This window comes from Perna viridis, chromosome 4 (genome assembly GCF_037379345.1).
Source record: "Perna viridis isolate PV_CMFRI_1.1 ecotype Kerala chromosome 4, ASM3737934v1, whole genome shotgun sequence".
Taxonomy (NCBI): domain Eukaryota; kingdom Metazoa; phylum Mollusca; class Bivalvia; order Mytilida; family Mytilidae; genus Perna; species Perna viridis.
Window position 1 is genome coordinate 22,230,300 of NC_142448.1, and position 27,667 is coordinate 22,257,966.

The 27,667-nt window shown below is 33.4% G+C and overlaps 1 protein-coding gene, 1 long non-coding RNA gene and 1 pseudogene across 3 annotated transcripts; 1 reads left to right on the forward strand and 2 right to left on the reverse strand.

Annotated features, from left to right (window-relative positions):
- Positions 1–153: 153 nt before the first annotated feature.
- On the reverse strand, positions 154–1,587 carry LOC148619334 (uncharacterized). Of its 2 annotated transcripts, none has more exons than XR_015921307.1 (2): positions 1,483–1,587; positions 154–433 (listed from the first exon to the last, which is right to left on the reverse strand). It is a non-coding gene; the product is annotated as an uncharacterized LOC148619334 (long non-coding RNA). The 2 variants fall into 2 exon arrangements; XR_015921306.1 differs by having other exon boundaries at positions 1,443–1,587.
- Positions 1,588–2,393: 806 nt separating this feature from the next.
- LOC148619335 (calcyphosin-like protein) lies at positions 2,394–4,390 on the forward strand. Its single transcript, XM_088576925.1, has 2 exons — positions 2,394–3,018; positions 3,393–4,390. Exons 1-2 carry the CDS (start codon positions 2,634–2,636, stop codon positions 3,611–3,613), a joined length of 606 nt encoding a protein of 201 aa, XP_088433051.1. The 5' UTR covers positions 2,394–2,633; the 3' UTR covers positions 3,614–4,390.
- A 9,269-nt stretch (positions 4,391–13,659) lies between these two features.
- On the reverse strand, positions 13,660–14,680 carry LOC148619336 (uncharacterized; annotated as a pseudogene).
- Between the last annotated feature and the right edge of the window lie 12,987 nt (positions 14,681–27,667).

A 27,667-nucleotide genomic window follows, 5' to 3' on the forward strand; every position in this document is an offset into this window, starting at 1 on the left:
AATGTTTCAGTATTTTTATCTTGCATTAAAATGTAATCAAGGGAACCAATATTCTAGCGAAAGTCAAAAGAATGTAATCCCGGGACAAAGACCAGACATGGAAAACAGACACTCACAACAAAGAACACAAAATAACCAAAATAATACATTAACAAAAATTAATGATTTTATTTCCACTAAAAGCTGGGAGCATGGACCAGGTACACCAGTAAGGTAAGCGTCATATGCTTTTCTAGAAACACCCGCTGAGTTGCTCATAGTCCAAGTCCAAGTCCTGAGTTGACGAAAGGGGAAAGGCTTTATAAAACTTATTTAACCCAGGGCCACCGAAGATTACTTGTGCATGTCCACAATCAGGAAATATTGTTCATTAACGTGTTTCTGTGTCGTTAGTACATAGCAGGCAAGTCAATTATCTTGTGGTTGAGATGAGCTATTGATGCGATAAAAAGAATAGTCATATAAAGAGTAAAAAAAAACAAATAACTAATAATTATATAACATTTTGTTTAGGCTTTGTGTGTACATTCTACAAATCGTGAATTTTCAAGGTATGGAATCAGAAAAATAAGCTGTAGGTAACAATCATCGTCTGATCGGATGACGATTAATTGGACTTATTATATAGATAGCAGCGTTTTGTCGGATGTTCCCAGTGTAAAAATCTCGGGCTTTCTTCCACAAGAAAAAAATGTCACAAAACGAATATCAACCCGTTGTTCACAAAATTTAAATACAAAAATGCTAGTTTTATATATTGTTAGTTTCAATATGCTGTATACGTGTTTCAAGGAGTAACCTCTCATTAGCAGCATTAAACTCAAATATGTAAGGAGATCATAACCAAAATATTAGTTATATACAAGTACTCAAAACCAAAACCGAAAAAGGAAGCCGAATCCATCACCGAGAGGTTCTACCATATGTCATATGCAATGCAAGGAATGAAGCCTCAGTGTTTTACGTATTTTTAAATTTGGAATACTGCAAGATTTCATAAAAAGGGTAGATAAAATAGCAATGAATAATGGAGAAATCTATATAATAAATAGAATAATCAATTGGTTATCGTGAATAATCAAAATATGATCATCTGTGCCAAGAACGCATAAAGATTCAACTCGTGCGCGAAACTTGTACACTCTTTATCATTTTCAGTGCCACGGAAAAATTCGAAATTTTACGCTCAGTGCCAAGGCCTGTTTTTCACACTGCCGTCGGGGGTGTTTAGGCGAAACGTTATAACATGACTTCGGATGTTCTTATCAAGACGACGGTGCGTGAAAATGTTTGACAACCTGTGAAGCCCTACCTCAGTAGTGGATAAATCGGTGCTACTTATGTACTGTTGTGAAGTTGGAAGGAGACTTTCTAGGCGTTCTTCGGCACTCGTGGTCATATTTTGGTTATTCACTCTTTCCACTTAATTATCATATTATTACTGTTGTCAACATAGTGTAGTTCCTGTATATGTATCCTTACTATTCATGCTGTCCACATTTACATCTAAGTAATTACTATACTTGTTACAATTTTGCAAACAAAAACACCGTTCTTTTGGGTCTTTTCAGCTGATACAACAATCAATATCTCGTTAATTTTAGGTTGTAGTTTGTGCAATTCTATGTAACAGGTGTATTTATTAACATAATCGAACATAAACATGTCTGCATAAATAAACTCACGGCGTTCATACACTTTATTAACAGAAATGTTGGTATGTGAAACTTCTTTGCAATTATTTATGATTTGTGTTATCACCTGCCAGTAAGACTAGTTGATGCGGCACGGGAATTACTTAAACTTTATGAACATCCTAAAAGGTCAACAAGAACATAATTACATAACTTCAGACTGATTTGTTTTAACCATAACGCACCAATAGAAGTTGCTGTTATAAATTCGACAAATTTATTTGTAGTGTGAAGATACTCTACGAATTATCGGACAATAGATGCGCATCTCAATCTGATGTTTCTAGAAAAGTGTAATTTGATTATTTTTCCGATTTTCCAATGTTGTTGTTGATTGTGACGCTCCGTTTGCTAACATTTTTGCTGAGTTTTAACCAATTTTTTGTCGAGTTGTTGTCTTACCGATTCCGTTCGTTCTCCAAGGTTGTAGTTGGATTTTTATTTGTTAATTTCAGTTCTATGTGTTTTAATGTCTCTCTGTTTATTTTTTTATAATCTAGTACTGTAATGGATGAATGTTAAACATGATATGTACATCCTAAACTCAAATGCTTGGTATTTGGATACACATATTGTTGTCAAAGCTTAATATTTGTTTTTCTTCTCCTGGATCAAATTTCAAATAAATTGTATTTGCATTTCACAGATATTCTAACTAATAATAGAAAATAATGTGCTAAAATGTTATCAGATCATTTCGACAGAATCTGGGACTTTATCGATTCTGTACCTTCGATTTCTTGTAAAAATGCTATGGTAACAAAACATTTTGAAGCAAAGTTTAAAACATAAATATTAAATGAATAAAAATTCAAAGACTTCGTCTTGTTACACATGCAGCAACCTATGAATAGTATTAATAATGTAGATATTTATAAAAATAGTAGCAGACTATACCTGGTCGCATATTCGATTAAGATGAAATAGAAAAACAGCAAAATGTACAAACATTGGAGAAAAGAGATTTCAGAAAGAGCAAAGAAGTTGTTTGACCAGATGAGGACACAATGCTTAAGTAGAGGACACGGTGGAATTAAGGAACTAGCAGTTTTATTCCGTAAAATCGACATCGACTTCTCAAAAAGAATTTGTTACGAAGAACTTAGGGTGGGATTAGAGAACTATGGTATGGAAATTTCCGAAAGTGACTTGAAAGTCTTATTTATTTCATTTGATGCTGACGAAAACCAACAGATAGACTTTGCTGAATTTCTCTTCCGTTTAAGGCCACCTCTGTCACCAGCACGGGTCAAAATTATTAATGAAGTGTTTAGAACGCTTGACGTAAATGGAGATGGGGCAATAAAAACAGATGACTTACAAGGTAAGACGTGTATCTTTGATGACAGGTATATTATTGTTGTTCAAGTGCCAAATTTGCACACGGAACTTTTACTTAAATTACTTCGTCCATTTACGAACTAGATTACCACTTCTGCCTTCGGTTTTTGTTTTAGTCTCTATAATTTACCACATGAGATTCGCTCATGTGAACTGTTTTGTAGATTACTTCAATATTTACTTGTACTCAACAAGAAATAATATAGATTTCCTTGTGTTCTATGAAAAATTTTCCGTCCCGATTACTGTTTTACTGTTATCATTTATTGATAATGAAGTCCTATGCGCTAATGCATCGCTCAATCTTAATGCTGTATGTTTTATATGATAAATAAAACAGTATCATTTCCTTTTAAGCTCTGTACTTAAAAAATACCAAAAGCCATTCAAGAACTTTGACAAAAGAGGATAAGGAAAACATACAGAAATTCATAGAGAATTATGATACACCTGACAACGAAGACGGAATGATTACTCGTGAAGAGTTTTTGAATTACTACGCAGGAGTCAGTTCAATGGTTGCAGATGACTCCTTTTTTATCATGACTATGAAACAATGTTTTGGTCTTCCGACTTAACTTTGAAAGTGAAACGTTTATATGTTCGTTTCAAGTCATTTTGATCATAAACTAAATTCTCCGTTGTTTTATGTTCACTATTTTAGACAAAAATTGCATATAAATTACAATCAGACATTTATTATCTTCCTCTATGAATCTCATATCCTTCCAAATTTCAACTGTCTTTATTTCAGTATTTGCCGAAGTACTACAACGATTTGATCAATTGTTTGATACAATATTCAAGGCATATAATCATAGAATACTAAATATTTCCATTTGTTGTAAAGAAATAATCAAGGGAACCAATGGTATAGCAGTAATCAAAAGAATGTAATCCAGGGACAAAGACCAGACATGGAAAACAGATATACACAACAAAGAACACGAAGTAACTAAAATCATACATACAAAGTAAGAAAGCATTCATTAATGAAAGGATTTTTTTTCATGTTTCTCGTATTTCGTGGGCCAACACTGTAATACTGTAATCGTTTTACTTATTGTGGGGTTAGTTTTAGTTTGTTTTAATTCTGATCAAGGCATGACCACAATCGTGGCTTGTATATTCTGATCCTGACACTGTGACCATTCTTATTTGCTTCATACAGACCTCAGATTGCTATATATCATATGATAAATTTTATGTCTATTTGTGCATATTTTATTTTATCATGTTGAAGTCCATAGTATGTCGATTTAGTTTTATTGTTGCAAATCTTTTAATATATGTATGTCTTTTTAATATTTTATAACGTAAGTACTAACTCAAATACTTGATTTGTCAATAAAGGAAACACACAAGAAACACATTGTTATTCAAGGAATATACATGGTGTAGTTCTTTTTTTAACACAGTTGCATTTACTACATATTTTATACTATGGTTACATTTAGTACTTCAATACCATTGGGTATGTTTCTGTTTTTGAAATACTAGTAATCGGTAAAAGCAAGAATTCACAGCGTTGTTGTCATGAACATCATAAACAAATTTTCTATAGCACCAATTGATGATAAAATAAAAGATACATGTGTGCATAGCATAAGTCAGTGTTTTTCGTGTCAAATAGCTACACATTAATACGTACAACTAAATGGACATAGGTTTGCTCTGTCGGATAAGACAAAGTTGTAAATTCACTAACACTAGTTTCAGGCCTACTGTTTTCTCGAAGTTTCAACCTATGATTTGAAATTTTCTATATGCCTATTTTAAAGCTAGAATAGTATCCAAATACTAAAATACAGAAAATACAAGCTGTTGTGTCATAATTTAGTCACAAGGAGGGCACACAACTATTCTTCTACACAATTTTCAAAGAATTTTCACAAAAATGAAAGGATAAGGGGTAGTTTTTTCAATCCAAAAATGCATAGCGCAGGCTATAAACAACAAATTCTTGTCAGGAATTGTGATGGTACAGAAGGCTTTTTCTGTATAAATATCCGAGTTCGACAAATGCGCTCTATGTTTCATACATAAAAATATCTCGTGAAATAAGGTATTTTAACACAATTCGGTTAAATTTTCTAATTTTGTTTTATTTTCAACGTAAATGTTTGTGCAACACATGTTTTAACGGCATTAAAACTTTGTTTTTAACAAAGTCACATATTCAACTAGTGTATTATGCAATCTTCAAATTTATTTTAAACATTTTATTTTTTAGGGCTGATTTTGATATTTTCTGAACATTCTCCTTTTATATGCTAAAAATACTTGTTTTATATAATGTCAAAGACTGTATTTTCTGACAAATTGCTTGTGCTGGATTCAGCCTTTCATACCAAACAATATAATGTCATTTTTAAACAAGCAAAAAGTATTTAATACGATTCGAAAGTTTTTTTTTTCTAAATTTTTCCATTGTAGCTTACATATTGAAAAATACAAAATTATTATGAAAATTCTAGGAGAAAATAATTTGTTCAAAATGAGAATAAACATAATAATATTTCTACAGAAAATATGTTGAAACGGACCAGTAATCTCAAATATGTTTAGACTGCGTAGGTGTTGCAAATGTTTTTTTGCTGTACTTTGCTCGATCTGCATCATTTTCCAATGTCATATAATGTCATATTGGACAAAATTGATGAATTGTTTACAATATCTTAAGGTACGAAAATATGTAGTAAACACAATTATATAATTGTGTTAACCGAGCTTATCAGACATAACGAGAGAGTCGAGTCAATGTCTTTCCGTTCTAATTCGTCTATTCTCGAATTTAGTACTCATCGAATTTTACAGAAATGTATAATTCCAGTGTATGGAGCATGATTCACGCTATTTTGGTCCGTTGAGTTTCTACTACCATCCCCGTCACATTCTAGCTGCAATCCTTGTCACATGTTATCGATCTGTTCATAATCATTCCTCTTGCTTGTGTTACGGGGCACTCAAAATTCAATTTTGTACAGACAAAAGTGAATTTCGTTCAACAAAAATGAATTCAGATTAACAAAATTTATAACACACTACAAATTTTCAATTTTGTGTCACAAAATCGAATTTTGTAACATAAGTCAATTCAGTATGCAAATTAGTTTACAGAATCATGTGGATATACACACGAATTCTCTCATCACGATTTTGTAAGAAGGTTTCTCATTGGATATAGTAAACGCGGGTCTCGCAGGTTTCCGATTACTTCCAGCAACGCCGTTTTGATTAAGAGAAATGAAAAAAAAAATCTTTTGAATGCATTCTACAGTAGAACTCACTGCATGAATCTATTGATTTAATGTCAGATTAAATTAGTCTTAAATTATTCGTAAATTCCAAAATTATCATTTCTTTTTATCGTTTACTGTCAAAATTTAACAGTAATTTACTGTTAGTTTACCGGATACAGTAAGTTCATGCATTTGCGACTAGTTTATTGTTAAGTTGATTTGACGTTTACTGAAGATTAACAATACTTTCTTTTTCACGTTGATGGTAGAAATAAACTGATAAACTGCAACATACTGCAAATTAAACTCCGTTTGATTCCATATAAAAAGGAAATATAAAAAGATGACCATATGAGATATATTTGAGGATTATTGCATTTTTTATATCAAGTATACGACTTATTATATACTTTAAACTTCGTTTAGGATAGTTGGGTTTTCGTACTAATACGACTTGTGACGTATAGTTTTCTGAATAAATATGTCAAACCTTTGCCTTAAAACATAATTTTATACAAGAATGTGTCTTTGTCCCTAATAACATTTTTTTTATTTCCGTGGATTAATCTTTCATCATTTGTTCAATGATAACATATATTACAGAGTTAAGAACCATACAATAATAAGAAAGTCAAATAAAATAGCTGACGTTTTATTTCGAGATAAAGCATTTTCATACATGGCAATACACTATCATCTACATATCTACAATAGTTTAAAAAAATCAATTGGCAAATGTTACAGGCATAAAATCAGTCAGATGATGCACACCGATGATGAACATAAACCTAATTCTAATCTTGTTAAAAGAATATAATATAATAGAATATATCTTTTCTCCAAATCATTGGGCCCATATAGAACACACTCTTTAGAACGATGATTTAAGTAATTAAGAAAACTGAATGAAATATGTTGACAACTTAACTACAATTTTAAAATTAAACCGGATTATTTAGGATTAATTATTTAGGATTCAGCTAAAATACATGGGGCATGTTCAGTCACTTCACTTCATTTTTGTCAAGGAAGTCTATTTATAGACTGAACTTGACTTAGAGATCGTCGGCAATCAAATTACGTAACCAGGGTAGATATTTCAACATATAACTACCAAAATAACACTCCGCGGGTTATTCTCCTTGCAAAGTTTGCTTTCAGATATCGCTCCGCCGCCGATCATACTCCATGTCAAATATGTGATATTTACTTTACGTACGACGTGGGCGTATAATGATATTCAGGCTATTTAATATGTGTAGAACTGCAAGATTTCAATGATTATATGATATCAACTATTTAAATTTTGACGCAGAGAGCTGGACTATTTTGTCAAATTGACCCGAACATTCGCAAGGAGGAAAGCCCAATCGAGATTTGCCAGTTTATTTCTCTCGATATGACCCTTTTAATAAAGATGTCGGAAGCTTCTAATGACGGATTTTCGGAGCTGCAATGTACACTTTTTGTGTAGTAAGTATAGATTACAGTGGCGGATCCAGGGGAGAATGCATGGGGTTGGCACCCATCCTTTTTATTAGAAAATTTCATGCGTGATTAATTTGATCCCAGGAATTTAACATCTGTACACAAAATGCAAGCACTGTGTATCTATATGTTAATTTCTACATGTACATGTACATAATAAAATAAAATGGTAAACACACATGTACATACATGTAGCAAACAATGAAGTACTTAAAATAGAAAATAAACAGAATTGTTAAATTATTATGATTTCAAAGCAGAGACATAAACAATGTCTATGTTTCAACGGTAATGATGAAAGGAGGTCATGTGGCATATTCATCACATTCAGTAGGTAATCTTGAACTATTAAAAGGAGGGGTATCCAGTGAAATAAAGTATTGTCCTTGGGACGCGTGTGGACACACGAGCCGTGACATTACACATACATTTGCACATGTTCCTAAAATCCAAACTTCCACACCGACCATAGACCTTTATCGCATACCCTATATCATGCCCATAGAACTACACCTCTAGACCTGTTTCACAAACCGTATATCACACCCCTAGACATATCTCATACTGTATATAACACCCTAGACCTATATTGCATACCGTATATCACACCCCTAGACCTATTTTATATGTTAATAAATAATTATGTAATTTTATATTGGCCCTGTTATAGGTTTGAGGTCTGTCATATTGGTCGAGACGGTCGTATTTGTTCCGAGGCATCGCAGAGGGCAAATACGATTGTCGAGGCCAATCTGATTGACTGAAACCTATAACAGGGCCAATATGAAATTACATATCTATTGACAATTTTATTAACCAACTCAACTAGATGAAGATTTATTTGCATTGTTCAGTCTTAAATATCCTTCTTGTATAAAATGCGAGATTTTTTGTGTGTTCCTGCAGCTTTTAGTCCCGGTAATCAAAATTCATTAAATCCAATTCTAACTCAAAATGGCGGTGTCAAACGACCGGACGTTATGTCATATTGGCCCTGGTTTGATCCATATTGGCTGTCTTTTTTCATATTGGCCCCGTATAGATGCCCGGTTTGAATTCATATCAATTGGTCAGTTTTTGACATATTTTAACGTATTTTGGGTAATTGGTTAATAACGCATTCTATATCACACCCCTAGACCTATATTGCATTCTATATCGCACCCCTCGACCTTTATTGCCTTCTGTATATCACACCCCTAGACTTATATCTCACACTCCTAGACCTATATCGCATACCGTATATCACAACCCTAAACCCATTTTAAGTACCCTATATATCACACCCACAGATATATATTGCATACCTTATATCACACGCCTAGACTATATCTCATACTGTATATCACACCCATGGACTTATATTATAGGGTTATTAAATGGTTATTTTCATATTAATCCTGTATTATGTCCAAGTACAGTCGTATTGGGTTTCGACCACTTGTATTGGCCCTCGGCTTCGCCTCTGGCCAATACAAGTGATCTCAACCCAATACGACTGTACGAGGACATAATACAGGATTAATGTGAAAATAACCATTTTATGATCCCTTTATTAACTGATGACTTAAAATAACAGGAGTTATCTGTACAAACCTTTAAATACAGCTCAGTATGACATATTTCCTAGTGAAGACTGTAACACTCCAGATCTCTTGATGCATTTATTCACACCAACTGTTCTTTTCTATATAGATCTATATTAATATACCAAGTTTGCTGATACCTTCTCAAATTAGGTTTTTAATGCATTCTTTAGCTTTTCCCACGAATTTTATTAATGTGTAGATCATTATACAGTTTTGATTTTACATGGTAAATCAGATTTTTTTCGAACAATAACAATTAACATATTACAATTAACGTTCATTGTTAAAATACATGTATTTAAATTTCTTCAAATTTATAGTCAGTTTTGGCAAACAAAATTCTATAGTCTGTTTCAAACAAAATGGCGGACAAGTTTAACTTTTAGACAGGGCCAGAATTAATACAGGGCATGTGCCCTGTATTAAATTAATACAGGGCAATTGCCCTGTATAAATTATGGTTGCTAAAACCTCCTGTTGTATTAAAGGGGCAATTTACATTGTATTTTAAGTCATCAGTTAATAACGCATTCTCTAAATCACACCACTAGACCTATATGGCATACCCTATATCACACCCCTAGAAATATATTGCATATCATATATCACAACTTGCACAGAACACAATTAGAGTACATTTTGTATAGATAAAATATAAGAAAGAATGAACATGACATGCAAAAATCTGTTTGATATGCAGTATCAACCATCGACCTATATCACCTCGCTGGCCAGTGGCCCTTGAATTGATAGGAGTCATTCTCCTGTTGATACTGCATGTGGTACAGATTTTGGCATGTACTATTCAGTATGGAATTTAAAGAAATAGTAATACAATGTGCATGTGTATTATATCCATGAACGTGTACGTCACAACTGATTATCAATATGGTTCTTTTTTAGTACATTGTTAAGATATACCAGATACATTTACTTAGAATGCAGATCATAAAGTAAAAAACATGATTTTCGTGACACAAGAAAGACACAGTTATGTTAGAAATTCTGTGTTCATGCAAGTGCATTGAAGATGTGTTGGATATCAATGCTACCAAAAGCTACCATGCTACCTTTTCTAAGAGCTGATTTTCATAGACATTCTTACATGTACAATGTACTAGGTAAGTGTTGAAGGTATACTTAATTTATTCATATACTTTGTATGTATACAGTTATTTGAAGGCATACATTATTTATTCATATACTTTGAATGTACACAGTTATTTAAAATTTTTTTTGTCTTTGTCCCTAATAACATTTTTTTTATTTCCGTGGATTAATCTTTCATCATTTGTTCAATGATAACATATATTACAGAGTTAAGAACCATACAATAATTAGTTATTTGAAGGCATACATTATTTATTCATATACTTTGAAAGTACACAGTTATTTAAAATTTTCAAAACTGGTGATAGGTACACTGTTTTTATTTCTAGTGTAGAACAGTGGTCATATTTCTTAGCAAAATTTGTAGTTTACATTTGTATGTCTGTGAACAGGAAATTTATACTGAAAACTGCAAAAATACATGTGCATGTACTCTAACTATGGTTACTGGCATATGAAGTACAGTATCAAAGATTTCATACATGAAATTATGATATTTGTAATATAGTAATATATGTATCTTATTTGTTTTCTACTTTACAATGTGACATTAATTGCTCATAGATAAATCAAAATTCATGGATTGATCCAGAGATTTAGAAATGGGGGTCCAAACATCATTATAAATCATGCAACAGGTAGCTAAAATAATACATGGAAGGAGCCCTAAAGCAATATCCTTAGCAAGCTTTCCATTTTCTGTATTTAGAAGGATTTTGTCTGGTTAATGAAATGAATTTAATTTATTGTTTTAAACCAAAACCACTTTTAATGATCTATCTGGTTATGAGGGGATGATGTTTTAACAATGACAGGTGAAAAGTAACCTGTTCTACTCTTACTTATGTTACCTGTTAATAATAGTCATTGAAACAAAAAGGGTGCTCATGAAATATACTGTGCATTTTTGTAAGGTTTGTTATGTTATTTCAGATAAATTTGAATTATTTTAGAGAAAGAAATGTTTATTTTTTCTTAATTAACGCAGTTGATAGAGATATTAAAAGAATAAAACATAAGAACACTGAAATATAGTAGATATAAACTATCTTAACATTTTAATGCAGGACAAAAACTATGAATAATGACAGAAATATTGTTTGCAAAATTTCAATCGACCAGTATTGATCACTCACTGTGGGAATATTGACCAGCTGTTTTAAAAACCAGTAAAAACCTGGTACTGTTATAACCACCCAACCTTTATTTTTGCCTGATTTGCACGAAATTATATGTACATGTAACAATATTTTCCAACAAGAGGAGGTTTCTCCGTATCATATGGTTAATGTATATTTTCATGAATTTATATTGTAACATTTTGCATATATCTGACACTGTTATGATTATTCCTTGATTTCTTTTCAGTAGTTATCACTTAGAAGTTTCACTTGATGAAGTGAGAAGAAAGCAAAGGTAAAACAGACCATTTCTATGCTGGGACACTATTTAAGCATGAAACAAAGTTCATGATTCTCAAGTGCAGGTACATGTATGTGTAGCATGAAGTAGCTGTAAATGTATATGTCAACATCTCTTAATAAAAAAAACTATAAAAACATGAAGCCTGACTTCTTAGCTCTTATATATTTGCAAAACATAAGAGTTACAATTGTACTTTGTATTGTAATCATGATATTTGTGAAACAATCATGCAGAAAAAAGTGAAAGAAATGCACATACATTATTGAAGGCAGACAGGTATAAAACACTCAACAATAATGATTCATCGTAAAATAGTGGTGCTCATGGGGTATGGGTTCACAAGTAACTTTTTTTTTGTTTCGGAGAGAAAAAAGATGGATTTATACTCAAAGTGCATTTGTGATAAGACATCATATTCCCTCTATTCACCACATCTCTATACCACTGACTCTGCAACTTAATTGGAATCTTAAATTGCTCAAATTTATGAGCTACAAAGTTGTTTTAGTTCAATGATCTTTAAACTGCATAGTAATTTTTACAACAAGAGTTTTTATCCTTGTTTGAACTGAAAAATTCCTAGAGAAAGTTAATCATTTATTATAAATACGTGCAGTTTAGACGAGTTAACCCCATAGTATATTCTAGACAACAATGACAAGGACAAATTTTAGTTTTAATTTATTACAAAAAAAAATCTACATCAAAGTGAGCACAAACAAGGAAAAGTTTTTTTGCTCATTTCTCCCTTGAGATTAGGCCTTTGTTCAACTTCCTCCAGTCTGCAGGATTCATTTCTACTTCATGCATCTCCAAACCGAAATTTCAAGGTGTGGATCCATTCTTACTTTGAAAATTCACCGGATATTGATATGCAGTGATTCTCAGTGGAATTCATATTTTGTAAGAAAAGCTGATTTAAGTGTAAGGAAATTTGAGGACATCAACGTACGTGTACAGCCAAGAATACCAACAGCAATAATACAAAAGAAGATCCAAAAATATATATTGATAAACGGACTGTATAAATGTACACTGTGTTAAAACAAATGGTTATTCTTTAAAAGGACTGAGTTTTGATCGGTTTATTCAGCTTACAATTTGGTTACATGAATATTTTGATTACTTTGACTCAGTGCCTCCGCACTTTGATTTTTACACAAAGTAACGAATTCAATAAAATGGAATTGTGAGTTATTGCCCTTTTAATACAAAAAATTAGAACTCCAATACAAAGTACCATAAATATCATGATTATTCCCCTTTACACTTAAGTATATACTGTGAAAGTACTATTGTTCGTTAGTACCAATTTTTGTGGTTTTCGATGGTAGGGCAAAGCACAAAATTTGGAACCCATCGAAAATAGGAATCTTATTGATGTGTATTCAAAATACCTCAAAACAAGGAATTCAAAAATACACGAACTTTTGTTTCTTCCCAAATCCACGAAACTTGGTATCCACGAATTAAAGTACGTTCACAGTAAGGTCTTTGTCTTGTATTCTTTGCCCCATAGGCTTCTATAGTAAACCTTAAATTTTCATGATGTTTTAATAAATAGACCAGGTGTTTCAATCTATTTCAAACTTTTGACTATGTTTTTCCATAAAGGAAAGGTCAAAAAGTCAAATATAATTTTTAGGTCCATTTTCGAAAAAAGGCACGAACTCTGGTACACCAGAACAAGTCGAACTAAAAATAGACATCTTATACTTTCACTTTAATTTTGTGTTCATAAAATAGACCCCTATTCTGAAGCATTATTTTTCATGAAAATAGTATTTTTCCTCAAAACAAAAGGGAGAACTTTAACTCAACATGAAATACCAAAACGTCAAATTTATCACTTAAACACCCACCCGTGTCCAGATATTACTTCTGACTTTTCCCTCTGTGATGGTGAACCAACTTTTCTTGTATTGTGCTATATTTTACTCCTTTTGCCGAGGGTACTCTCATGCTTGAAATCCAGCTTCTTTACTACTTCGTTAAAATCATCCGACCTCCATGGCAGTTGTTTCACTACAAAGGAGGTCTCGTCCTCAGAGTCCGTTTGCTCTGGTGACATATAGTTTATATGCAGAACATCCATAATTTTTTCTTTTTCTTGTGCACTCAGTGATGTCTTTTCCTTCAGTGCCTTTTTTCTGTTGTGCAGCTTCTATAAATTTAAGATAAATCACGGTATTAAATTAATGAAAATACACACTGCCATTTTCCTGTTATGCTCTTCTTGTTTCCCACTTAATCAAACTGGGTTTTGATACCTTCTGAAAAAAGTTATGGCAAATTTGATAGTCAATAAACAAATGTACATCATGTGTCATATATGTACATGCATAAACTAAACGAAAATTATTGTATTTAACAATTTTTTATTTAATGGTAAACGATATCATATACCTTTTTTCGTATGAAGCATAGTCATTCCGAAAGAAAAACCGTAAAATAATAAAGGACTTATATAACTTCGTTATACAACGACATTCAACCAAAAAAATATAATCACACATCCTTTTTTTTAATTTACCATATGACTTGGATCGTCCATTGGGGACTTTGCGTAAATCGAAGTATGAATATCAGACAAGGTTTCTTTTCATTTCCCTCATTTATGGTAGATTATAATAAACTAGTTTAATACTAGATCAATACACGCAAGCTTTTTTGGAATTTTATAGAAACTTATCTGTAACACGAACCAACCTCTGATAACACCTTACTCTGCGGTAGGATACTGCCCTTTTACAAAGTCTACTATGAACTGTGTCATCTCTTTGTTCATAGTCGAGTTTTACCTTTAAAGCGAAATTAACAGTTTAAGGCAGGTGTTCAGATTAAACTGATTTAAATACAATGAAACTGACATCACATAAATATATTAAAGAGAATGGACGAGGAATTGTCGCACCAATGGGCAGGCTGCAACTGGCCCCAAAATCTCACTGTACATGTACATATGTACAGCGAAATACAAAATGTAGTTGCCTTCATATACACCAGCAACATAAAATTAACTGAAAGTGAAAACGAAACAACAATACTGTTGTTTTAAGTCCTGACTTAGGACAGACACAAAAAAAAATGCGACGGGGATAAAGTACTTTGGCGTGATCACATTTTTTGTGTCTTGTACAGACAGGTTCCGTTTCATTTTTATGGCATACATGTAGTAATCGGATATAGAGAGTTTAAGATTGGTTGCAGAAAAAAGACTGAATATTGCAGGTTACTACTTGCTCATTTGTCCCACATTTTGTAGGATTCTCCTGTATCCGCCACAGTTATATATCACTTAAAAAATTATCAATATTCTTATTTCGGTGAAAAATATTTATAGTAGCAAATAGGAATGTAACTATATCATATCGTGCTTCATGTGCAGCCTAGAATAACTATACATACTTCAAAATGATGCCGGTTTCGTTCTTCGTCTTCCATTCTAAGGTATTCTGCGTAAAACCATGCTGGTACCCATCCATCATAGGTTGCTACAAACATCCTTGTAATATTAAACAATGATTTGAGGTGAGTCGATAAATATTATATGCTACAGACTCTTCATATATAAGTGAATTAAAAACATATTAGACAGTTGTCAATAATATATATATATATTCAGTACATGTAAAGTCTAAAGGAATCTGCCAACCAGCAAACAATGGGCATCGGATCGTCGAGTCATGACGATGCAGCACAAACAAAAAAAATTATATCAGTCTAAAGGATTGTATACAACGATATCGATAAAGATGTTGATACGCTATAATAAAATATATAATGAGCAAAATTTTCAGTCAACAAATGACCTTCTTCAGTACCTTAAATAAACTGAATGTGTATGAAGGTAAATGGTCTATGAACACAACTCACTACCTAATCAGGTGAATACCTGTGACACATAAAATTTTATCGACAGTAACAAAGATCTTGAACATTGCGTTATAGACACACGTTGTGTGTTGATCTTGAATACTGAACTATAAAACTAAAAATATTTACAAACACTGTTATAAAAAAACTATACAAAATAGGAAGAACTTAATGTTTTTTGTTAATTCCGTGTGGGTATAAAACACGGAGTTCTTTTATCCAAAATCCTTCCCGCTTCACTCTCTGTAGATCGCACTAGGTCATGTTTTGTTCCACGATGAAGATTTTCATTTTGTTGAAATCATCGAGGCAGTGGTTAGGTAGTTTGGAGTGTTGACTCACTGGGAGTAAAGGCTTTTTTGTTAGGTCGCTCCCGTGTCCGTTCAAGCGCTTGTGGAAAGGCTGTTTAGATTCACCAACATATTGAAGGCCACAGATGGGACAGTGGAGCAAATATATTACATTAGCATTCTTGCAGTGCACGTTGCAAAATATTTTGTAGCGTTTCCCCGTGGCTGTGCTGGTGAATGATGACAAGTGGTGCATTTGGTTGCAACATTTACACCTTTTGTCACCACAGGAGCAACTCTCGCCTGGAGTCAAGTTGGGCTTAGATATTTCAGCCCTCACAAGCAGACTACGCAAACTGTCTGGCTGTCTGAAAGCAATCATAGGTGGTTCGGGAAAGACTTTGGATAATGTTGAGTTTCTCTCGACAGAGCCCCAGTGCTCACGAATGGTGTTGTGCCAACAATCAACATTTTTCAATTAAGTTCACTCACTAAACATCTGCTACTAACATCTCATTCCTCGATACCTCCAGCACCTAAGAGCTGTCATCCATCTCACCTGACTAAGAGTATACCATTTAGTCAAGCTCTTAGGCTAAGACGCATTTGTTCAAGTGACGAATCCTTAAAAAAAACGTCTAGGTCAACTGAAGAACAATTTAAGAAGGGGATATAGATACAAGACCATCAAAGAAGGGTTCCAAAAAATTCACAATATCCCAAGAAGTAGTCTGTTACAATACAAGGCAAAGAAAAAATGTAAAAGAACCCCTTGTGTTCTAACATATCACCCCTGCCCTAAAAACAGCCACAACACCACATTACATAATCATACAAGTAACGATTTTTCGAGAATTTCACTCTCGGGTCTACAGAGGTTTCTAAAAAATGATTCTTTACATGCATAAATAGAGATCGCCTAATTCTACAATTATACACGCATATGAGGACAAATGTGTGGTCCGACGTTATGAATCACGAAAGCAGTTATCATTGACAACAATAGTAAAGATAAGTGATACTGGTAAGTCATTTTTTTTTTAAATTTTACTCCTTGATCGCTTACAATGCAGTCCGAAACATAGTTCTGAACTGTACGAATGCTAGCAAGATTATAAACATGAGTTTATATGACCTTCCTTAAAATGAATACATGTATTTCAGAACAGTTAATATCAAAAGCTTGTAGATTAGTAATAGAGATCCACATTTAACAGTTTAATAACTAACAGCACTTTAACTACTAGTTACTGAATTCAAATTTTCATGAATCATTGTTGATATGATGACAAACTCAAGTGAGACCAACCAATTTAAAAAAACGCACAATTCAGTTCAACAACGGGCGTCTATTGCACCGTCTACGACCGGCGTCATAACAATTCTACTGAGCCTTAACAGGAAAAAATATTTTAACTCGTATTGTGCGCTCTTTTTATAATATTTTTTTCTTTTTATTTCCCTACCAGGGTTCCGCACAATTGAATTAGTATGGTGTTTTCATGTTGCCGAATATCTGATATAATATTAATTTCTAAATTAATCTGAAACTGTCCGACCCTACCCACCTCTCCCTATGTCCAGTGGCAATCAAACTTTGTCGACCCCTTTATACTTGTGTCCCATCCCATTTTTTCATTTCATCATCATTTCATGTTCATCGCCTGAATATAGCTGAAATATTCCTTCTCATGCGTTAAACCCCAACAATCAATCAATCAATCGATGACCCCTCCTTCGAGCACGTGTTTGTTGTAGCTTTTTCGTTAAACTAAATGATTTCTTCTGTTGCGGCATAGTTATTGCTGCTCGGACGTTAAACCCCAACAATCAATCAATCAATCATAGTTTCCGTGATAAATAATAGAACCATCGTCTTCGTATCAATTAGAGTAGAATATGTTTTTTCACGGATTTGTTATATTTTCTAGGATTTCAAACATTATGATATCACATTAATGTATATTGTATCTAATGGGTCGCGACTGCTCCTAAATCAATTCCTACCTTAGTTTGTATATTTCTCCTTTCGAAGACATTGTTATAGACTACACTGTGCACTTAACATGAAAAAAAACCTTTAATTAATGGACTACTTATTATTTAAATGAATCTAGTAGTCAATAATCGTCAATTATAGTCATGGGTGGTGCGTTCAAAATTTGGATTAAGTTATTTATGAAATAAAACGATACAAGAAATGAAAATATAAGTTTCAAAGATCATTTACCCACTCCTCCCTTGTACAATATTTCATTTTTGCAACTACTGCGGTATTTTGACCTTCTTACAGAAAATTGAATGTTTTTAGTGTGAAAATGACATACCGAGTACGAAATTCTAAAATACAAAATGCAAATATATAAATTACACACGTTTTCTCAGTCAGTACGTTATAGCGAGCACAGCTAAAACTGTGGCAAAGCGGAGAGATCTACAGCAACATGCACGTTAAAGATAGCAAGGTGCAGATCACTCGGAAATAATACATGTCGCGGATCGGAGAAAATGTAAAATAACAATAAATGTCCCAAATAATTTAATTCTCATTGGACTTTCGCAGAATTTTCCATGCAGTGCCAAGACTTTTTTTCAAAATGAATACAAGAAAGTCTTTAGCAGAGACGTCTTCTGTGTTTTAAGGACTTCCGAATTTGTACTTCCCGCCAAAAATTTTATCATTCTAGATGCTCATGCTTCAATCATTACTCACGAATTTCACATACTAGTGTAAAGTCGCGTATTTAGATCTTCTGCGCGCTATCCCTAGAGTTCGCACAAACGTGCTGCATACTACCAGTGACATAAAATACGTTCGTATTATGTCCTTGGCACAAATCAGGATTATACGAGGAGGATTCGATCATCAGTGTATAAACACATGTTACAACAAATGTGTTTAATGTTCAATGGATGTTTGGAATATCCGATATTGTATTATAAGGTCTATCATGTCGTTCCTCATTCCCTTCCCAAGATATATTGCGGACTGGTTACTTAATAATTACTAACAGCAACTGTTTTCATACACATGAAAGGCATTTGGATGGAATTATACCGCATCCTGTATACAAACTGTACTGTATGATTTGTCTGTGTACATTTACAGTGTACCATTATTAAAACTAGTTTAACAAATTGCAGCAAACCGAATTTAGTCACGCCAGTCATGCCTTTGGACCCGTGCCTGGAGATGTATTTTAAAAATTCATAATTTTCAAACAGCTGACCGTAATGCCGTATTTTTTTACCTGAAAACCGTAGCAGTCTAATTGAAGTATTGCCCTTCCGTCAGTAACTCAGAGCTAATTCAGACAAATCGTTTAGTAATAATTCATATATTAATGACGCGCGCAATATTTTTTTAAATTTTAAATGAACATGAAAAGTCAACGTTCTCTGCTATTGATACTGGCCAAAAAGAAATGCTGTGCTCACTTAAAGCAAGGAGCGGGTTCTTATACCTGCAATAACGTATTGACTTCGTGCTAAGTCCATAATCGATAAATTTACAGTGAAGCCTGTATAAACTGAACATCTTACTTACTTTGATTTACTCAGGTTAAAAATGCATAACATTTGCAATGGTGTAATAAGATGTTTAAAAGCTGTCTAGTTTAGACAGATTTTCGGATTATTCAGGGTTTAATTTAGACAGAATTTCAAATTATTCAGTGTTCAGTTTAGACAGGTTCGGATTTTACTATATAACAACATATATATATGACAAATAAAATGAGGTACATGTATATCTTACTTTATTGGTTGATCCTGTTGCCTTCGACGTGCAGTCTTCATTGGAAGGAGTCATTGTTCTGCTACCTGCTATTATACGTTTTCTATGAGATTTGTTTGATAAAACAGGTTTTGAAATACGCGATTTTTTCTACTTTCGATTTGTTGAGATTTTTCCCGGCTGGTGAATCACGTGATCATTTTCTGACATCTTTCAACACAACTATATTTAAAATGCATTTTCCCAACCTGTTAATCGCAACCAAATTTGTTAAAATTTGACAAGATAATTTGTATTAATGTATTTGTTCCAAATTTGCTGGAAAAAGAAATGAATCTTCAGATAAGCCAAGAAAATCATTTTAAAAATATGTTGTGGGGTGAAGTGTGTTAATTCGGGCTGTCAAAGTCGGCGAAAGATTATTTTGTTCCACTATTCCTCACGATTTTTTGCCAGATACATATAGATTCCTTATTTCATACCGATTCTATTGATGTATGACACAAGAAATACGGTTGAGTGGAACAGGTCTGGGGCGAAATGAAAAAAATATGACACAGAATTGAATTTTGCCCATAGTATAAGTCATATATAAAAACAAGACCGCTTCATCTAGCCGTAATACTAATGGTAAGCTCTTACTCACATACTCACAAACACCAACTAAAAACATTTGCATCGGCATGCAGATACCACTTAAGTAAGTGTGATTTATTTTGTGATTATTTTTATTTTAAAAAATGTTTGCTAATTTTTGGTACTTTGAAGCATTAAGAGAAATAAACAAATAAATTCTAAAAGTGGTTATTTGTTACAATATTACAGAAAAAGTGAAACAAAAAAGAAAAGAATTGTCATAAATAAAGTTCCTGTCGAATACGGAATGGCAGTACCACAAGTGCAGTCTGAACAGACTGGTGTAGTACTTCTCCGTCGCCGTCCAACCATTCCACTTAAGTCACACTGAAATGATGTTTTAAAACCACTGTCCTTCCAGTTATTGAAACAATGAGTCGTAAGACTTTGTTCGTACGTGTTCATACTTCTATCGTCACTCCTGTAATATTCATTACTAAGGTATGTCATTTTACTATACCCAGAATTAAAGGTTTCTGAATTAAAAACCAAACCTTCCCCATTCTTTCCTTGATAACAAAATCCGGAGGCTACCAGTTTTACTTCTTGCTCGGGACATTTGTTAAAGAAGTGGTAATAGGCTCCTGCGTGCATGGTACTTCTTTTACAATTACTCCTTTTCGTATCTGAAATGTTGGACTCTATGAAGTAAAACTCGCCTATATCACTCCCTGGATTGTACAATGTAAACGCCATGTAATCACCATTGTCAGCTATTGACGGATTTCCACTGTTTGGCTTTAGATATTTCACTTGGATTTGACTTTCATTAGTTCTACTTTTTATGTTGCCGCTTACCCAGTTTAAGTCTCTCTTTACTTCACTGTTATTATATCCTTTTACGGACATTGAAAGCAGATAAAGCACGCACAATGCTATCTGGAAGCTTCCCATTTTCAATCTAATGGCTGACAGTTTTGATTTTCTAAGTATTACTAAGCATAAAATAGCAAAACGAAACTATAAAGATTAGAGTTTAATTTTTCAATCGACATCTATTATCAGTCCGAGGTTAGAATGTAAAATATGGGATTTCGTAATGTCCAACTGCATACAAGGGAGCAGTCATTTGATGTTACGGGGATGGCTATTGTTAAATTTGCAATTCTATCTATTTGTTTTGGGAAAATATTGGGTTTTTTTTTTAAATATGAACACCCCCGTGCAGGTCCGGGTGTCAAAAAGAATAGACCTGCAACAGCGCTAAGCTTGTCGTAAAAGGCGACTAAATAGTGATCAAAACCCTAGCCGGGGGCTAGGACGCTCTGCCCACAGAGAAACTGGGATGTGTGCCCCAGGTGGTGGAATGGGATACCCTTGGCGTGTTACATGCTGGGGTTGTCAGGCTATAATACGGAAAACCTGACCGCAAACCATAGTGGTGCACCGTGTTGGGAAAGATGCCACGTTCCTCGCACGTTAAAGAACCCTACTGTGATATTCTCCCGGAGTAGGAACCATAGGGCTCCGCCACAGGAGGCTATATTGTCCGACCCTAACCACCTCTCCATATTTCCAGTGGCAATCAAAATTTGTCGACCTCATTGTCCTTGTGTCCCATCCCTTTTTCATTTCATCATCATTTCATATTCATTTTATCATTAATTTCATGTTCATCGTCTGAATATAGCTGAAATATTGCTGCTCGGACGTTAAACCCCAACAAACAATAAATATGAACAATGAAAATTTGGGTAATATAGATCATGCCTTTTGATTTCTTCCTTATAGTCTATCCTGCCTATTTATTTCAGGAAAATGTTATCACCCTTGTCCCCCAATAAAAATGACAGTACCGTAAAAAGAGTAATACCTATATACATCTAAGTTGACCTGAACAGCTGTCTAAATTTTATTTAACTTAATTGTCAGAAATACGCTAATTACATTATTTGTATATATAAATGCACTCATGACATTATTTCACTCCTACTACATAAGAGGTTAGAATTCCTTTCCTCCATACTTCAACCTCTTACTTCCGAGCACCATATTGGATAATGCTCATTCCGCCGTTCCTTGAAATAGGCAGAATTATAGTCAACTATTTCCTATTTAAAACGTTTTATACAGTTTCTTTACCATTACACAGGAGAAGGTGACTAAACTGAAGAAAAACAATGACCTATAGCTACCTGATGAGAAAATCCAGCAATTCTGGAAATCCTTTGTAAAAGCAGTTAAAATAAACTTCATATTTGGTTTTTAGCTTTTTGAGTGTGTAGCTCCGGTTGATAAAAATACGGATTTGAAAATTTGCGAAATGAACATATCAAATTAACCAACAAATTGCCTTTACCAACTTTAAGTTCGTTTTGTCAAAAATATAAATTGTATTCCGTAAAATTAGTGACCTAATTCAAAGTTGCTGGTCATTTTGACAACTGTCTTTATTACAAATGTTTTCTAGTTATTTAACAAATACTTAGGATTTTTATCGTTCGATTTCCGCTAGGTTAAACTTCTTTTATGTGGATACATTTCTGCAAAATTTAATAATTAAGGGTTTCAAAAACTGTTTTGAATGCACATTTCAAATATATCTGTTAGGAATGTGTAACTACATTCATTAAATATATTTAAAGCATGAAATACATTAAGACCACGCTCGAATTGGTTGAAATATTGAGGTGGACATTTTCTTTAGAATTCGTAAAAATAGAAGAATTTTTGTCATGTAGTTTATATTTTCCTGATTGTTCTTGTCCTCGGTTCTATATTAGATACACATTTATAATATTTTCATTTCTTCTTTTTCTGTGTATAAAAATTCATTTTATGGGTGGCTTACCGTTCGTTTATTGCTGAACTACCCGATGCGTCTACACCACTTATGACAACACCGCCTGCACTAAGTCCATTGCCATAGACCACACGACAAGCTAGGCTATGTAAAAATATAGCTTTCACTGTCCGGGTCATTCCTCCTCGTAGGATTAATGTAGGACTGTAACTTTGTACACAATGTATGGTAGTACGGGACAAAGTCAAGTCAAGTGAAGTCAAGTAAACTCTATTTAAAGTCGATATATATCAAACAAAAAACATAAGCTCTGTAGAGCTTTTTAAATCGACATAAACAAAAAACAAGACATACACATTAACTGAAATCAACATGACATACAAATTATAAATAACATGCAAGTAATCAAGCACATAAAAAAACACTATAATAAAAGCAATGCAGACTAAAATTAAAAGCAGATTTTACTAGCAGCTAAAAACATTAAAATTATCATGCCAGCAAAATTGAAATAATAAATTGAAAGATTTTAAGGAGATAATGTTGTATCTGTCAGTTGGGTAAGCCAAACTATTGGCAAAAGGAACAAGAACATCCATTCCCCTCCCACTTATTTATCAAACTTTTAAATTGATCAAGGCCCATGTCCCTCTTAATTCATTTGGAAGTTGGTTCCACAGTTTAGCTGCCCCATAGCTGACAGAGTGCACGCCATACCTGGCTGTGTTTACTCTTGGTATGTTCACCAAGTTTGTGTACCTAAAAGAGTAAGAACTTTCTTTAAAAGTTATCATATCATGTAAGTATACAGGAGTAAGTTTGTTTATAATTGCATATACATGTATAGCTAAAAAATCTCAATCGTCTAAGTCTTAAGGATGGCATCTTAGACTTTATTAACAACTCTTCATATGTACTTTTATCATCATTATAGATAAAGTGCAAAGCTCTCTCTTGAATCTTTTCTAACTTTTTTGTACAGCTTTCATTACAAAAATGCCACACTAATGGACAATAGTTGAAATTTGCCAGTATAAAAGAATAATGTATTGTAAGTTTACCAAATTTACTTAGATGATGTCCAATTCTTTTTAATACATTTAATTGTTGTGATGCCTTTTTACATATAATCGAGATATGGCTATTAAAATTCAATTTAAAATCAAACGGTATACCAAGTAGATTTACTTCATCCTCACAGAGGATATCATTACCATCTAAATTAAAAATAATGTTCTCTTTTTGAGTCTTACTGCCTGAAACTTGTCAGGATTGGTTTTCATATGATTATCTGAGAACCATTTAATTAGAATACTACTCTCCTGTTCCAGAGTGTTTACAATATCTTGTAGATCATTGCTGCTATATGATAAAGTATTGTCATCAGCAGAGTTATATAAGTCACTTTTCAAAATAAAGTGAAATATATCGTTAATAAAGATATTAAAAAAGGACCAGTCCCAAGATTGACCCCTGTGGAACCCCTCTATAGATATCCAAAAAAGGACTGCATATGGAACCAATTTTAACACACTACTTCCTGTTTTTAAGATAGCTATTTAATAAAGATAGGACATTTTCAGACAAACCATAACTTTCCAATTTCAGCAGGAGCAGATCATGTGGTAAACAATCAAACGCTTTTGACAAATCCATCAGTATAGCAGCTCACCTAGGTGTAATTATGTAGGATAGAGGATCAAATTAACGATACATGTCACAACAAATCAATATAATACAAACTCTCAGAATGTGACGACTCTATTCACTACACTGTTCCATCGGATCAAATTGATACAAGAAAAATAACGTAAGTATAGAAAGGTCTGAAAATTTAACAACGATGTTAGAACTGTCAAATTTGCAAAGCAAATGTCTTGTTGTTCCTCCGCGGAACTCAAACTCGTACCGCTGTGACATCTATGGCAACACCGCTTGCATTAAGTCAAGCACCTTATTGATATAAAGTGTGTTTTATCTTGTTAGTATAAACAAAGAACGAAATTTTCTTAAAATATGGATTTTCAAAATAAAACTGACGCATTATTACTACTGTAAAATATCCTTTGCAAACGGTTTTCTTTTTGATAGCCACCTTTGATTTGTTTTCTTTATAAGTTGTAGCTATGCTTTATGATGTTATTGTTGAACTTTGTATCTGTTTGTTTGTATTTTTGTCCTTTTTTACAACCAGTCCATTTAATCGGCCATTCAAACGACCTCGTTTCAAGGGACAGTGACTGAGATCTTTGTTAATGAATTACACCATTGTTGGCAAAAATACCAAAGCATCTGAAAATTCAGAGACATCAGTATTCTATGAATTTTCGTCTTCTATGAATAGTTTCACTTCATTTATTTTTGGGGCCTTTTACAGCTTGCTTTATGGTATGGGTTTTGTTCATTATTAAAACCGTGTGGTGACTTGTAGAACTTTAATTGTTCGTTTCTTGGCTTTTGGTGGATGACGGACTTATTGACAATCAAACCATCTCCCCTATTTTTATATGGCCAAAACGTGAAAATAGCAGAAACGATCCACATGTACACATTATAGACAACATAAAATGCTGTTATATCTAAACACTGAAAATAAGAAAACAATGAAGCACTTGCAATATGAACAGTCACAAATAACGAGGAGTAACAGCAGATCATAAGATTCGTACTGCACATCTTAAACCAGTAGATCAATAAAAATTTAAATCTGATACAAATACATATATTAAATCATATTTTGTATGTCGCCCAATTACACGCAGACGTATAATCTAAAACTATTAGAAACACACAGATACAAAATACGTTAAACTTGGTAAAAGCTACAACCAACCCATATAACAGTATTATCAATCTAAACCCATAATAAAACCATACATAGCAATAGATCGCGAAGATGACCACAAAAGGAGCTACAACCATCATTGGTGGCAAAGGCTCCAACTAGAGACTTGCCACAATCACGTTAGTAAAATGAAACAAAAGATACAACCGAACCGTGACTAATGCTACAACCATTATAATTAAAATGTAGTAAAAGCGCCAACCAAATCGTGACTTGTGACACAACCATGATAGTAAAAAATGTTGCAAAAGCAACAACCAAATCGGAACAAATTCTAAACCATATTAGTAAAATGTGACAAAAAGTACTACCAAATCGTGATTAACGCTGCAACCATAATAGTAAAATATTGTAAAAGCTACAACCATAAATATGTAGCAAGGAATACAGCCAAACCGTGACTAATGTCACAACCATGTTAGTGAAATGTAGCAAAAGTTACAACCAAAGTGTAATTGGGCTAGGTGATTATAAACGAAATTCTGTAATTTGCTATATAGCAAACCGGAGAAAATTACTGCATCATAACTTGTATACAATGCAACTTATTATAAACGCATGAAGTATGATCTGAAAAAAAAACCTTACCCATAACACACATGTCATGCATAAATATGTAGACTTAATCACAACACCTTCCTTAACACAGACCAACATGTTTAAAATTAACACAGTCCATGTGCCATATATTCTGGCTGTTGTTCAAAACGCCTCAATCTTTTCAAAATGTTAAGTTCTGACTTTTCAATTTGCTTATTGACTTACGACCCATTCATTGTAATTAATTCCTTCAGACACTGTAAAAGAGTAATCAAGGGAACCAAGGTTATAGTGGTAATCAAAAGAATGTAATCCAGGGACAAAGACCAGACATGGAAAACAGACATACACAACAAAGAACATAAAGTAACTAAAATCATACATACAAAGTAACAAAAGTAAATGAGCAACTCGGACTCCACTAAAAACTGGGAGTATGGACCAGGTGCACTGGTAGGGTAAGTGTCCTCTGCTTTTCTAGAAACACCCGCCGAGTTGCTCATAAAAAGTCAAGTCCGGGGTAGACAAACGAGGAAAGGAAAACTATGACCCGTTGAGTAAATCAGTTTTCATGGTGCTGATGGATATACCATAACGATCCACGAGTTCATGAAGACGACCATAAAACTTCTGTAGTGATGACTTCAATCTTGTAGCAACATAACCCTGTACCAGAAGCCTATTTGTTAGAGTTCTAGCGCGATACAAAAAGTCTGCGTAGTTTCGGCAAGCTCTGGCATAACGTATGAATTGTGATATGAACACTCTATAGAAACTATAGAAAAAGAAATCGACTAAAGATACAATATCTTTAGCTAGTTTTCAGCGTTGATTTTCTACACTATATATCATTGTTGCCAGTTCGTAAAGCATTGAATCTGGCTTGTGTGAAGCAATAAATCTCATGAATGCTTCTCTCTGAATACTTTTGTCTATGGCGTAATGTTCCTCCACCAAAAACTGCAAATTCAACCTGAATTTCCGTGCCATTGAAACTCGAATTATACCAATCAAGATGCAAATATTCCTCGTAAATGACTCTAATCTTAAAAGAATTCCCAAAAATCAGTCGTCAGCGAACCATAATGATTCAGAGAGAAAGATTCAATTAA